Raw genomic sequence first — 16,002 nt, 5'->3', positions numbered from 1 at the left:
AGCCAACAAAGGAGTGGTTTTTATTATTTTTGAAAGTAAATGTCTATCCTGACTACGGGACATTTTCCCCTCACCCCAAAACAATAAAGGTGGACATCCAATCCCAACTACAGTACACCTAGACTAAATCAGTCCTTGACATCAGTAGTTGAATAAAGGGTCATTTTCAGCTAAATGTAATCCTCGTGTGATGCTATAAGATAAATATTGGACTGCTAACCGCAAGGTCAACGACCTCTGGTAGCGTAGTGATTATGAATTGGGCTGCGAACTGCAAGGTCAGCAGTTCGAAACTACCAGCTGTTCTGCAGGAGAAAGATGAGGCTTTCTGCGCCTGTACAGCCTCGGAAACCTGGTACAGGGTCACTATGAGTCGAAACCGACTCCACGGCACATAACAACCACAAGGTCAGTGGTTCAAACCCACGAGCTGCTCCTTGGAAACCCTATACAAGGTTGCTATAAGTTGGAATCAGTTAACTCAACGGGATATAACAACAAGACAAAACAGTCTAGAGTGCGATTTTAACAATAACAAAACAATAGAAAATAATCAAGTTAGCTACTGTTAATAAAGAATACAGATGTGAAATTCTTATTCTGCCAACCATGTCTTGGTGGAAAACCTGTAGTTGTTTCCTGAATCTCTGGGTACATTTCTCTTTCTATAAAATAAGAATGTTGCTTGATAATTGCTCTTAGCTTTAAAGCCACGTCCTTAGCTCTCCATTTTAAGTATAAATGACAAAAATTTTTGAGAGGTCTGAACTGTTGAGAAATCATGTCAGTTAGTATTTCCAACTTACAAATATGCCTTTAGTACAGTTTTTGCAATTCTGTATTCCTAGTATTTGGACTTCTCTTGCAAAAACTCCAGTTTCTAAGTGTAATGTGTGCTAAATAAAATAGATGTGTATATGTATTCATATGCAGATAAACTAGATATGAAGTCCTGTGTGGTGCTGTAGGATAAGCACTAGTTCAAACCTACCAACCACTCCTTGGAAACCGTATACAGTGTCACTATGAGTTGGAACCAACTCAATAGCACTTAACAGGCTAGATATGCTAGATATGCAAATACAAAGGGTTTCAAAGAGTTGGTGGAAAAATGCCATCATCTTTTCATTTATTTTGAAGCCCCCTTGTAATTAGATCTCATATAAACAAAATATTTACTTTGAAGTGACTGCAACTTCAAAATAGCTGCTTAATTTTGAATAACCTTAAGAGAACCCAGGGAGTCAAAGCAAAACCCACCTCAATGGGGACCTAAAAGCCTCTTGAGTTGAATGGTGACTGCTTATTGATAGAGACATAAAGGACAGGGATGATTTTCTTTTTCCAAAAAAAAAAAAAGAAAGAAAGAAACACATGGGGTTGACTGAGGGTGAGGTAGCAGATATAAAGGTAATCTGAGATTCTACTAAGATTCATCTCACAACCATGGCAATCTTGATAGTTTTGTGCAGCGTTTACAAAGGGTGGTCCTAGGACTTTAGGATTACCTGGGACCTTTACATCAAATGTACATTCCTGAACCTCATCCCAGAGTTTCTGAATCAGAATCTCTGGAGTTTGGGTCTAGGTAATCCTTATGCATTCTCATGGTGGAAAACCTGTGGTTGAAGTCCTGTTTCCGCCTACCTAGGAGCCTTCGTCGGCACTGTGTGTTAAACACTGAGGTGCAAACCTACCAGCTGTGAAGCAGTTCAAGCTGCTCTGAGGCAACAAGATGAGGCAGTCTGCTCCCATAAAGATTTACAGTCTTGAAAACTGTGGAGTTTTACTCTATCCTATAGGGTCGCCATGAAGGAGCTCTGGTAGTGTAGTGGTTACGAATTCGGCTGTGAACCGCAAGGCCAGCAGTTGGAAACTACCAGCTGTTTTGCATAATAAAGATGAGGCTTTCTGCCCCCATAATGATTTACAGCCTCTGAAACCCTGCTCAGGGTCACTATGAGTCAGAACCAACTGGAAGGCAGTGGGTTTTCAGTTTTTTTCTTCCCACCTGCATTTAATGGTTTACATAGATCACCTGGGACTCATTCAGTAGGTCTGGGTGGGGTCCAAGTTCTGCATTTCTGAACAGCTCCCAGGGGATGTACTTGCTGTTGGCCCATGGATTACAATTTGAGAATCAGGGTTTGGGGGAACATTTAGGGACTAAACCTATTAATACTTTAAGGAAAACCTTGCTGCGGAGTCATGGTCTTAATAATATATTGTACTTATATAGTATTTCATACTTTTCAAAACATATTCAGAAAATTTTTTCAGTTGGCCTGATTCTCACTACCACCCTGTGAGGTAGGTAAAGTCTAAATTGCCTTATTTTTACAGATGAAAAAATTGCAGGCACAGAGAAGCCAAGGGAATTGTCCAAAAGCACACAGCTATTTGTCAACAGAGCCAGGACTAGAACCCAGATCTCGTGACACCCACTCAGGAGATCTTTCACCAAAGCGTACTGTCTTCTTTCTTCTTGACAAAGACGAAGTCTAAAGGCTAGGCCTTAACTGGGCAGAAAGGGAAGATACACAGAGTGTATGTGAAGTGATGGAACAGTACATACTTCGCACATCTCAACAGGAAAGAGTCAATATCTTCTAGGATGGGGTTTTTAACGGTGAATCTTTTGCAACTAAAACCCCCATCCCACCCACTGCCTCAGGCACATCTACAGCGCACAACGAAACGCACACGGACACACAAACACACGGTCTTTGCCCACCTGCATTCTGCATGCCACACTCTCTAGGATTCCCAGCAACAAAGGCCTTCTGAGCTTTGAGCAGGGCTTTTAAGCAGTCATCCTGAGAATTTGCATTTCCACCTAAGATACAGGAGTTCTGGCAGTGTTGTGGTTTACGAGCTGTGCTGCTACCCACAAGGACAGTGGTTTGAATCTACCACTTAATCCAAAGAAGAAAAATAAGGCTTTCTGCTCCCATAAAGATTTATAGCCTCAGAAACCCTATGCAGGGTCACTAAGAGTCAGAACTGACTCAACGGCACACCACCACCATCCCTATCCCAGGGCTACTGAGCTAGAATTTATAGTTTAACAAGAGCCCCAGGTGAATTTCATAGATCCCTAAGTGATCTATAAAGGAGCTCTGGTAACACAGTGGTTACGAATTGGGCTGCGAAATGTTAGGTCAGCAATTTGAAACTACCAGCTGTTCCACGGGAGAAAGATGAGGCTTTCTGCTCCCATAAAGATTTATAGCCTTGAAAACCCCGTATAGGGTCAGTATGAGTCGGAACCAACTCCACGGCACATACCAATAACAACAAGAGATCTATTAAGAGCCTATGTATGCATAAGAATCACCTGGTGAAGGCAAAGTTGTGAAAACTTTTTGGAAACAACCATATAACTTGAGGAATGAGTCACTGGACTAGGGGCACAAAATCATAGCCTCAGGGGACACCAAGGTCAACTAGCGTAACATAGTCCACAAAGACAATGTTGTATATCCTACTTTGGTGAGTAGCAACTGAGGTCTTAAAACCTCAAAAGTCACCATCTAAGGTGCAGCTATCAGTTGCTCCCTGTCTAGAAGAAAGAAGAGTGATAAAAAATGAAAATGCATGGAAACAACTAGTCCAATGAACTAATGGACTTTGTGGACATCAGTCTCCACAAACCTGAGGCCAGAAAAACTAGATGGTGCCCAGGTACCTCTACCAACTGCTCTGAAAGGAGTCACAATAGAAGGTCCTGGTTAGAGTGGGTAAAAAATGTGGAACAAAACTCAAAATTATATTTAAAAAACTAGGCTTACAGGTTGGATACAAACTGGCGGTACCCATGCTTAGCCACCCTTCAGGTCTGGAAATGAACTCACTCCCTGGTTCAATTTTCAGCCAAACAATAGTCAAGTCTATGTAGCAGGAACACAGTGTAACACTAGGGAGGCACACACACCTTAGAATTATCAATCATTTGACATCTAAAGGGCAGCATTTGCCTAAGAACAAAGTTCAGAAAAGTTAGGAAAGAAGGAATGAAACAGGAAACCCAGGGAGGAAGTGAATTAAGAGATGCTTCATGGTGAAAATTTCAATTAGTAAGATGAAATAAAATATGTATGATTTGTTGAATAGGAAACTGATCTGCTCTATAAACTTTCATTCAATTCACAGTAAAAAGAAGAAGAAAGAATCATCTGGGGATCTTGTTAAAATGTAGATTCTAATTCAGTATATCTGGAGTGGAAAGACAAATGCTCAACAGAAGATTTAACCAGAATGAACCAGTTTGAAGCCCTGGTTTTGAAAAAGAAAAAATGTGTCCCAAACCAGAAACAAATAATGTGAATTTGGTTTGCATGCGTGAAACATTTATAGGAGCTTGAGAAAAGGCTTCAAACTGACCTCCCTTGGACACCTCCTTGAAGTCCCTCCTTGAATTGACTTATGTCTGGCACTGTTGGGATGGAACATGCTGTTCAAAATGCCTGATGAACAGTTCCTAATGTATTTTATTATTGTTACTTAGTACATCTGATAACCAGTCACAAACATATTAGTCATTATTTGATATATGGTTATTTTTGGTTAATGTTTTTTGCCTGGCAATTGCTGAGCACCAAGCTTTCTACATAGCGACTAGAGGAGCTGTTTTATGAATATGTGGAATAAGGCCTTCTTACAGCACCTACTAAGTGCTAGGGTTTTTTCTAATATCTGCCCATCTGAACTCACTTGAATTGACACTATCATTTTCTTTCTACTTCCTTTTAAACTGTGATACATGTCTAAAATGGATTTGTCTGAGGTATTTTGCCTACTAGAATTATGTTCAGGATTGAAATTTAGAGTCAGAAGGGGCTCTGAGACCCTGGGGAACCTCAGTTAAGTTAGTTTTCACAAGCAGCACACCATCAGTGTTAAACCTCGGGAGGTACAGTTGTGGGTTCCCGGAGTACAGCTGACAGAAGGATTTTAATAGGGTTTCAGTTCTACATGTTATAACTCTTTCTAAACCACTGTTGTTTTTAAGTGCCGTCGAGTTAGTTACGACTCATAGCAACACTGTATAGCATTTCCAAAGAGTGACTGGTGAGTCTGAACCGCCAACCTTGTGGTTCAAACCAATCTTATGGTCAAGTGCTTATCCTATGATGTCACACCAGGACTCCTCCGAATCATTACTGCCCTAACATCTCTCTTGTAGATGTACTTCTGGAACTTGTAGCTGAAGGACTTAGTGGTGTATTGTTGATTAAAACTCAGGGGGGGAAAAACAGTTAGAGGAGGAAAACCAGAGGAGAGAACGTGTCTGCTGCTCAGGTGTCTTCACTATCACCATGCTTTGTTTAAAGGAAAGGGGACGTTACTCCCAGAGTGTAAAGGACCTTGAGCTAGTGGAGTGTAGATTGCCTTCCAAGATGGGAGAGGACATTAAGCTCTTAATAAGGAATGTGACAATACCAAATGGGTTAATATCCAGGATGGTATAAAAATTTCAAACATATGGTGGAAGCCAAGGCAGTCTGAGAAGAACCTTGTTGCCTTCCAGATCTGTTAATAAAACTTATGTTGATTCTCATCCCATCTCTGTTATTGGCTGCAGGACCTGGCGACTGGACTGTTTGTCCAGTAACACAGGGATCAGAAAGGTAAGGGCGTTTCATGATCAGCCCCTTCCTGTCCCTCTGGTCTAATTTCTATCTAAGGAAAAACATCATCCTGTTGTTTGATGTCCATAGACTTTTTTCCTACCTCAATTTCCACCCACCTTCTGGGTTGTTTTAAAAATCAAATTCAGACATTCCACTTATCTAGGAGGCCTTATCTGACCATCAACCCGTTGTTGTAGGGTGCGATCAAGTTGATTCTGACTTTCAGTGATCCTATGAGACAGATTATTGTTTTCTTTCTACTTCCCACACGGTTTTCTAGGATGTGATTTTTACAGGAGCAGGTTGGCAGATCTTTCTCCGGAGGAGCAATTAGTGAGTTGAAATGACCAAGTTTTTGATTAGCAGCCAAGCGTTAAACCATTGGACACCGGGGCTCCCTACCATCCCCCTCTCATTGCTATCGGTGCAATTCTGATTCATTGGAATCCTACAGGACAGAGTAGAAATGCCTCGGATTTTCTAGACTATAAACCCTTACAGAAGCAGACTGACACAGCTTTCTCTTGTGGAGCAGCTAGTGGGTTCCAACAGCCACCCTTTAGATGAGCAGCCAAGCATTTAATGACGACGCCACCAGGGTTCCCATCACCCTGTCAAACAAACCAAACTCACTGCCATCAAGTCAATTCCAACTCACAGCAATTCTGTATAAAGTTTCCCAGGAGGAAAACCTCATCTTCTCCCATAGTGTGCTCATGGGTTTGAACTGCTGAACTTGTGGTTAGCAGTCCAGTGTTTATTCTACAGCATCACCAGGGCTTCTTATTATCACCGTGTTGTTGCTGCTGTGTGCCATTGAGTTGGTTCCAACTCACAGCATCCTGGAATAGGGTTTCCGAGGCTGTGAATCTATATGGGAGCAGAAATCTTCATCTTTCTCCTGAGGAGCAGCTAGTGGATTCAAACTGTTGACTTCACAATTAGCAGCTCAACTCGTTACCCATTACACCACAAGGGCTCCTCTACCATCACCCTTGGTATTGTTGTTAAGTGTGGTCAAGTTGGTTCTAACTCATAGCAACCTCCTATATGGTTTCCAGAGTCCTGGTGCGGCGCTGTGGGTTAATGCATTGGACTGCAAAGTTGGTTTGAATTGCAAGGTAGGCAGTTCAAGCTCAGAAACGCTACACAGGATTGCTATGAGTCCGAACTGACTCGACGACATTTTATATATATATATATATATATACATACATATATACATACATACACACACACACATAGGGTTTCCGAGGAACAACTGGTAAGTTTGAGCTGCCAACCTTTTTGGTAAACAGTCCAATGCTAATCCTACAGTGCCACTCCAGTGGAGTCAGTTCCAACTCATAGCAATCCTGTATAGGGTTTCCGAGGCTTTCAGTCTTCATGAGAGCAGACAGCCTCATCTTTCTCCCATGGAGAAAGGCCTGATCTGCAGACTTTGTGGTTCACAGTTCAGTGCTTATGGAATGGAACCACCCCCTCTCATGTGCTTCCACATCTGTGCCTCTGTGTCTCCTTCTTGCACTGAGCCGGTGATCCTGGCAGGCAGAGTCTGGGTTCCTAAACCTCAGACTTTAGCTTAGAGCCTGGTGCAAGGCAGGTGCTAACGTGTTTGCTGAAAATGCAATGAATGTAAGGTGTCAGTGATCCTTAATCTGCTCTCACTAGCTTGGAAATGACAACCGTCTAGCCAAGGATTGCTAGAGCTTGATGCCAATACTGTATTCAGGGCAGCTCACTAAGTCATTTTCAAGAAGTACTAACAGAGTTGTCCTGTAAACCCTAACCGCCACTTCAAAAATGATACTAAACAGGAAGGGTAAGAGTAAATGGGAATAATGCTTGCTATACTTTGTGCTTAATTAGAAATTGCTTTAGTCTCAGCCACATGCAGAGGAAGTGATCAGAAACTATTAATCCTTTCATGAATATTATGTAAACATCTATTTAAATGCTCTGATGTTGGCAGACACTAAAATTAAACAGCAAATTGCCAAATATAGTTATGTGGAGTTCAAAGATGGTGTCTGTGACTCAATGCTTCCTTGACTATTTTGGGATGTCCCATCCCACTGGAGTCTAAATTAATGTGGCACCTTTCTGCAGTCAAAAGAAAGCCATCAGATAGGAACTTAGCTAGAGCAAGTTCGCGTTGACGTAGGGCAACGTGCTACCAGCAAAAATAAGAGGGTCAGGGAGTAGTAGTGCAAGCTGACACACACAGTGTTCAATATTTTGAACATTTAAACAAGGAGGTACACTTAACAGCCAGAGATAGAAACTGGTAGTGCGTGCTTCAGAAAGTGTAGTGTAACTTTGATGGTACCATAGTTTAGGCAGAACAGAGCACAAGTGTATCTGTGTATAAGTATGTGTGTGTTGGGGCAGAAAAAGGGCGGGTCTAAAACGTCACCTGCTGTCTCTTTGCTGTCATACATACAGAAGACAGAACTGCTCTTCGTGACCTGGTGTTGGAGAACATGCGCCAACATTTGTTTTCAAGAGCAACTGAGGTGCAAGCTTTTAATCAGGACCAAGGTTCCACCCCAGAATCTGTCCCCAGCCTCAATCCTTCGCATGGACCTCACTCCGCTCCCCATAGGCCAAGCCTGCTGCTGCCTCTTATCGCTAGGTGTGGTCAGTGCTCCCTGGAGATCTAAGGGCATCGCGTCGCTGGGGCTCAGGCCAGCGGCACTGTGGGTTTGGTTCGGTTTTACTTTACCCTCCTTACTTCCAAATAGGTCTGTTTTTCGCTTTGGGACCTCTGTTGGGGAAAGAATGTCCTGGGTGCCCCGCGGGCTGCGGCAGCGACCGCGACCGGGCCATGGGGGGCCGCGGTGCGCTCGGCCTTGAGTGGCGCTCGGCCGCCGCTGCTGCTGCGCGTGCTGTAGAGGCGCGGGGCCACGGCCTCGGCTGGCGGCGCGCGCGGGAACTCTTTGAGCGAACGGCTCAACGGCTTGGCCTTGCCGTGCGCCTGCGCCGCCTCCAGCTTGTAGGCGCTGCTGCTGCCCGCCGGCGAGGTGGCGCTCTTGGGTAGCGGCTGCAGCGGGTGCTCGGGCCGCTCGGCCTCCATGGCGAAGCTGACGGGCCGCAGGAAGCAGATGTCGAGGCTGGACTCGGACGAGGCGGGCGAGCAGTTTTCAAAGAGGGCCGGGGTCTGGAAGGGTTCTTCATCGTAGGGCGCCGGCAGCGCGAAGATCTCGCCGCCGTACTCGAACTCCTCATAGCCCGCGGGCACGAAGCCGCGGGCGTCGGGCAGCAGCTCGGCGGGGGCGCGCATGGAGCGCTCCATGTTGCTCAATTGCTCAGCCGGGGCGGGCTCGAAGTCCATCTCTGGGATGGACTGTAGAGGCCCGGCGAGCGCCTTCACGTCCTGCTCGGCAGCACAGAACTGCGCTGGCGCCAGGAGGCTCTCCGGCCTCTCGTGCTTTCTGCCCTCCATCTCCCATTCGCTCGGCTTTCCCGGCTGCATGCTCTCCATCAGACTTTGCTGTGGTTGGCTTTTCTTCACTGGGGGCAGCAAATGTCTTTAAAGAGGAAACAGAATATAAAACAGGTGTGCTTATGGTTTGTTAGTGCAGGACTCAACCGAGCGCAAGCCTGAGCCACTCACAGCCTGACATACAGACAGTGCTAGGGCCCTTAACAGCCAGCTCCTCATCTCTCTTCCCTTCCTAGACACGTTTGCGTGTGACCTACAAAGCTCCACAAAACTTATCTAATGAAGAGGTTCCACGAACCCCTGCCCCAAGTTGGAAGAGTGGAAAATGGTCCTTAAAGCGGATGTGCGAAGTGTTCACCAGAGCATCCTGGAGACCAAGAGTAGAGAAGGCTAACAGGCCCTGGAATAGCATTTCCCTTGTGGATGCTGTGACCTTCTCCACCCCTTCGGACCTGCCAGTGTTCCAAGTTACACTTTTCTCTGTTCTCTCCCTTTCTTGCCCTAGCAGAATCATACCAAATAATGGAAACTCAACTTTTGTTCTACTCATGGATCTTCACACGTAACAGTAATCTTAAATTCCCAGATGAAATAAATGTGGCAAGGTCTTCATAACTGTTGGATCTGCATGGTGGGCATATGGAGTTCACTGTACTCTTGTGTGTGTTTGCCATTTTCATAATTAAAAAAGAAAAACTAAAAAAATTCTGTTAAGACCATAAAGCTTGTTATAAAAGTGATCTAAAACTCCCATCCACAAAAGCATTGTTGTTGTTGTTCAGTGCCGTGGAGTCGGTTCCAATTCATAGCAACCCTGTATATATAGAGTTTCCCCGGGAGCAGCCGGTGAACTTGAACTGCTGATCTTGTGATCTTGTGGTCAAACTGACCTTGTGGTCGAGTGCTTATCCTACAGTGTCACAACAGGTATTACCAAAATGTAAAAGCTATCACAGAATCTTCCCAACTTCCTGGAGGGTTTTATATCTTTTTATATCATGGATTCATTAACTAGTAGTTTACATAATAACAAATTAGGATAGGAAACATGAGCTCCAATTGTGTTGGAATTTAGTTGCCAGATAGATGTAACTGAGGGAAACTGATTAATCTGGTAGTTTACTAATTTTTTAATTCTACCACAAAAATGAATAATGAGCAAGAATGTAGAAGCTAACACTAAGTATTTTACTTAAAATATTAGGTCTCACATTTACAGATGTGAAAAGAAATAGTGAAACAAAAAACTGACTTGAATTCCCTTTTACTTGGAAGACACTTGATGAGTTTTTTTTCTTGTTTCTTGTTGCTACTTTGCCTACACAAAATGTAATCATAACCATCTTGTGTCACCTGGATTTAATCTCTTGGGATTTCATTTTTTGGGCTATCTGTTGCATTTCAAAGTTTTATTACTGACTTAACAGTTGAAGTGATCCATAAAGTAAATATCCATTTCCTGCCTGTCTCTCCCCACCTTCACCAGAAAAAGTATTTAAAGTGAATGTCCCATGGGTTTCAGCATGATCACATCCCTGTTATGAAATTTCTCCCTCCTTCCTCTCCAGATTTGCACTTCCATCTCTCTAATAGACGTTCTCATAAAAGAGATGAGGGCACAAAGGAGAAAATAAAACTTATTTTTTGTTGTTGGTTAGCTGCTCTTTCCGGTGATTATAATTGACATTAAAAGATGAAGTCATCTCAACTGCCTACTTCTCACGTCATAATTTTAGAAAAGAAGTAACTCTTTGCATGAATCCTAAATTGTGCTTAAGGCAATAAAACCCAAAACAGAATTTATAGTATGAGAAATTAGGTTTGTGAGAATTGTCTATGTTTGATAAAGAGGGAATTCTGAGTTTCTAGAAGTCCTGGTTTCTAAACCAGTTAAAGTGTCTTTGTCTTTATCATCTAAAAGTAAAAAAGAATTTTACTAAATGACAATCTTAGACTGATTGGTCTAGCTTCTAGTTTAATGTGCTAGGAGGTTGTGTTCAGAGACTTTGAAAGGCTGTCAAATCCTTACACTGCCCAGATGAGCTTCCAGAAAAGCAGTCATAATTGGTGAACAGAGCTTATGAAGTCCCTTCCTAAAGGAACTTAGAGAATCAGAAAGGGCACATTCTTTCTGTGTCACCTCATCCTCAGAATCCAGATTTCCCCAGGCCTTGGACTAGGTTTCTCTTTCTCTGCACTATGTCTTTTGGAGACTTTAACTTGGTTCCGATTTTTCTGAAGGGCTATAAACTGTCTTCCTATCATTGCCCAAAATGACAGTCCAATCTATCATTGTCCAAAACCGAAGAGACTCAAGCTGTAAGTTGTGAGTAGTTGTGTGTGGTAAAATTGTTGGGAGCAACTCCCAGCCTTAAAGCTATCCTTTAACACTAGTGTCTTCTTCTGGGACCCAGGTATCAGGTCAGCTGTTTGGTTGCTACATAAAGGCCTGATTCAGGCAGTCCTGCCACTCCCACACAAACTACCAGAGGCCAGAGGACATTGTCATTTACCTCTCCACAGAAACTTACGTGACAGCAGGGCCAGAACTGGAAGCAGAAGGGTAAGGTTGCAGCATCTCTTCAGAGTGGATCCCACTGTCACGGACAGCCTCAGGTCCTGGAGTTGAGGAAGCATCTTGCCCAGCATTTGCACACTGGGAAGCCAGTCCTTTGTACAGCTTCGCCATGGATGACCTAACAGAATACAAGCAATTATTTCTCAAGTTGTGCAGAGGCGACTGGCTTTCTGAACACACAGGTTGTGCCAAGGCAGATAGAAAGACAATGTCTCTCAGATGACATTCACCCTGAACGTCTCTCTCCAGGGTGGACCCTCTAACAGGGTGCAAGCTGGCCCATAGGCATGAAAAGGGGCTCTGATTAACTGAAATGAGCTTGCTGGGTGATGGTGGTGGCTGCATTGAAAGACATCTGCATTTGAGAAATCTTGGCTTAGAAGATAACATTGTTTTCTGGCCTGAAGCACTCACAGAAATGATTTTCTTTTTATAGAGGTGAGTTGGGATAAGATTGAAGGAAACCCAAGACTGCTATTTTGTTCCCTCTGAGGCCCAGGTTTTCCCTAATCAGCCCTACTATTTGTTCCTAGTATACAATCTGTTCTGTCCCCGTCTCTTGTATTTACTTTATTTTTATCCATAGAACTTGCGATTAAGTGCCGTAGAGTCGGTTCCAACCCATAATGACCCTGCATAGGGTTTCCAAGGAGTAGCTGGTGAGCTTGAACCGCCGACCTTGCGGTTCAAACCGACTTTGCAGTCCAGCGCATGAACCCACAGCATCACACCAGGACTCCCCATAGAACTTATTACATCTAATTTGTTTACTGCTAACTGTCCAGCTCTAGTAAATAAACACCATGTAGCTATTGTCTGCTCTGTTCATTGTGATATAGTCAATGCCTTGAGAGTACCTAGCACGCAGTAGTTGCTCAAAAAGTAAATACTGACATAATGAAACAACATTCTGGTCTGTCAACTGCAATTCTGAACCTGGCAAATTTAGGGAAACTGAACATGGGATAAGAGAGGTCTGCCTAGGCATCAGAATAAAAGTGCTTAATTTCCTAAAGTGAGTTCCACCAAGTTGTAGGTGCCTCCCTGCAGTAGCTCATCTGGTCACCTCCCTCCCTTTCTCTTCCTTCTTCTTGTCTACTCCCCTATTCCCTGCGCCCTCCCATCCGTCCCTGCACCCATCACTGCATTTCAGCTGGTCTCTACACTCTTGTTCTCAGAAGCCTTTAATTGATTCTCCGCACTGCAACATCAGAACCTTACTTCTTGAGCTTTTTCCGTTTCTGAATAAGCAAATCCTCATTGCATTGAAACAGCAAGGTGTAATGAGAGATAAATACTCGGAGTCGCTGAACACACACCAGAAGTAAGTAATAGTCAGGGTGTTCCTGCTCCGTGAACTTCAGGACATTCTGGATGGAGGAAAAAAGGAAGAAGCACTTCATAATTAGAATGAAAAGTTGTTTTTGTCTCTTCCACACCTTGCTTTAATTTATTGTGAGAATATCATATACAACTAACAATACATATGGCTCATCTAAACATGAGCCGAAAGGTCAAACTTACTGTTCATCATTCCAAGGGAAAATAATGGCCAGTTGTGATGAATTGCTATTTTATGGCCTTTCTTACTATTGTCTTGTAACTCCCACCAAAAGACTAAGATGTTAAGTACCGTTGAGTCAATTTTGACCTGTAGTGACCTTGTATAGGGTTCAAACCAACTTTGTGGTTCAAACTGACTTTGCAGTCTAGTGCATTAACACATAGCACCACACTAGAAGGTTAAAAGACTAAGTGGTAACGTGCAAATGAGATGCTTGTGGCCCACCAAGTGGATTGGATTGCTTGTAAATAATGTAAATAAGGTGCATGGCATGCTTAGGGGTGAGACAATGCAAATAAGGTGTATGGAACCCTAATGAGGGTATTGGTCAGTTTTGCCACTGAGTTATGGACAGTGATGGACCTCACTACCACCCAGAAGAAAAAATGGGAGTGAGGCGCATCCTTTAGATGCAGGTTCTCTGCCTTGGGTACCTTCTAGACTCAAGAGACAATTGTAATATTGAGATATGGAAAGGTAGTGAGACACAACAGCAGAGAAACAACAGCAGCATCAGAGGCAGAAGACCAGCAGGAAATGGCACAGGGGACTTCCCAGCTCATGGAGACGAGTGCCTTCGAGAAGGATGCTTGCTGGTAGAACAGAATGCCTCTGGACACTTGACAGAGCTAGGCTCATGGGTCCATGGAACAAGAGGACTGAGCACCTTTGAGCCAAGGCTTCCTGCAGATTAGGGTACCAATGGGCATTTGCTGGCAGAGCTGAAGAGTTTTGTAACATTCACCAAAGCAAGGCATGAATGAAAAGAGGCTGTCCTGATTAAAGAACTGTATCCTGTGGAGTTTCTGATCCTAAATGGTAATGTATCACATCCGCCTAATTGTGGTCATGGTGACAAATTACTGAACCCAGCAGGAGAGTAGGGAATGTTGTGAGAGGGATGGCTGGTGTCAGAACTGGTTAAAAAAAAAAAGGTTGGAAAGAAGAGGCATGCTTGACCTCGGTTTCATAGTATTCAGCCTTGGGTTAATTCTAATGGCGATTCATTCTCTCTCCCTATCATGATTAAAGGAGGTCAGATTCCTCCACTACACTGTATTTATACACATGTTTGAGTTGCTCTAGATACTTTCATTTAAAACTTTTAGAAGTTTCTCTACTAATTACATCTCTGAGATAATGGAGACATCCTAATGATGCTCTCTATTAAAAGTGGACTCCTGATGTGGCGCTGTGGGCTAATGCATCAGACTGCAAAGTCATTTGAACGGCAAGATCGGTGGTTCAAGCTCACCAGCTGCTCCTTGGAAACCCTATACAGGGTCACTATGGGTTGGAACCAACTTGACGGCACTTAACAACAACAAAAACCCAGATTAGTCAGGCCGGTGGTGAGAATGTCAAGCAGTGGGGCATATGGCATCATATCTTTCCTATTTCATTGCCTGTTCTGCTGGAGTAGACCAAGTACTTGTATTGGATTTGGAAAAATGAACATTTATAGAGCATTTTCTATTACTAGGCACTACACTCTTTACATATATTATCTAATTTAACTTTTACAGTTGTACCTATTGTTGTTACTGTTGTTAAGTGCCACCGAGTTTGTTCTGACTCATAGCGACCCTTATAGGGTTTCTAAGAAGTGGCTGGTGGGTTTGAACTGCTGATCTTGTGGTTGGCTGTTCAGTACTTATCCTACAGAAGAAATGGACTATATACTGAAAGGGGAAAGGAGTAGATTCTAAGCAATTCAAGTCTGAATTAGTGAACTTGAAAATAAATTTCTCAGCACTAGTGAGCTAGAAGAACAATTAGACAAAAAGAATGGAAAAAATCCAATCAAAACCTGAGAGTTATGTGAGGCACCATGAAGAGGAACAACTTATGGACGGTCAGAATTACAAAACAGGAAGAGACAATAAAAAGCATGGAGAAAATTGCCAAAGAAAACTTTCCTAACATCATGAAAGACAAGAAGATTCAAGAAGCTGTACAAACCCCAAAAATATAGAAAGTTACCCAAATATATTATAATCAAATTTTCAAAAGCTAAAGACAGGGCAGGGCTTGATGGTGGCTAGGATAGAGGGGCAGTGAAATTTGTTGTCAGCAATACCACAGAATACCAGGCAAAGCAGATTCAGTGCAGAGCTCCAAAATTCTACCACATAAGTAGGAATATTTAAAAAGTTTGAAGACTTACAGCTAAAAAGTTTGAAGGTTTATAGTGAAACTTATAGCTCTGGTGGCGTAGTGGTTACGAATCTGACTGCAAACCGCAAGGTCAGCAGTTCGAAACCACCAGCTGCTCCGTGGGAGAACGATGAGGCGTTCTGCTCCCGTAAAGATTAACAGCCTTGGAAACCCTGTGCAGGGTCACTATGAGTCAGAACCGACTCCACGGCACACAACAACAACAAACAGCAGAAGTAGTAGTAAATCATGTACATTTCAATCTGCCAGGCTCGAGGGCCGGAGACAATAACTTGGACGAGACCAAATGGCAAGATCAAGCGGGGGAGGGAGCAGACACATAACGGAAAAATGCCGCAGGAACCTCAGAGCAAAGGTGGACGATACACTTAGTCAGTTTTGCTTTTTTCTGATTTTTTTTTTTTTTTTGTGTTTTTTTTTTTGCCCCCCCCCCCCCACTGTTTGTGCACCTCCATTCTGGTGACTAAATGGAGTGCCTGAGCGAGTGGACACCGCCCCACTCTCAACACTGGTGGGTTCTTCTGTCATGCATGCGCACAGATACTCTCAGTCCAAGAGCAGGCCCTGAACTGTTTTTTGTTGTTTTTTTTTTTAATATGGAAAA

The 16,002-nt window shown here is 43.4% G+C and overlaps 1 protein-coding gene across 1 annotated transcript in view; it reads right to left on the bottom strand.

Moving 5' to 3' along the window:
* The window catches only part of ARHGEF33 (Rho guanine nucleotide exchange factor (GEF) 33), an 85,059-nt gene that overhangs the window by 7,350 nt on the left and 61,707 nt on the right, over positions 1 to 16,002 (bottom strand). Inside the window, exons 11-13 of the mRNA XM_006839457.1 lie at positions 12,878 to 13,026; positions 11,610 to 11,774; positions 8,359 to 9,163 (exon numbers count right to left, since the gene is read on the bottom strand). Coding sequence (XP_006839520.1) covers positions 8,359 to 9,163; positions 11,610 to 11,774; positions 12,878 to 13,026 — 1,119 coding nt within the window. The remainder of the gene's footprint in view (positions 1 to 8,358; positions 9,164 to 11,609; positions 11,775 to 12,877; positions 13,027 to 16,002) is intronic.

This window comes from Chrysochloris asiatica, unplaced genomic scaffold, assembly GCF_000296735.1.
Source record: "Chrysochloris asiatica unplaced genomic scaffold, ChrAsi1.0 scaffold00024, whole genome shotgun sequence".
Taxonomy (NCBI): domain Eukaryota; kingdom Metazoa; phylum Chordata; class Mammalia; order Afrosoricida; family Chrysochloridae; genus Chrysochloris; species Chrysochloris asiatica.
Note: the sequence above shows the minus strand (reverse complement) of the source record. Positions and strands in the feature narration are given on the sequence as shown.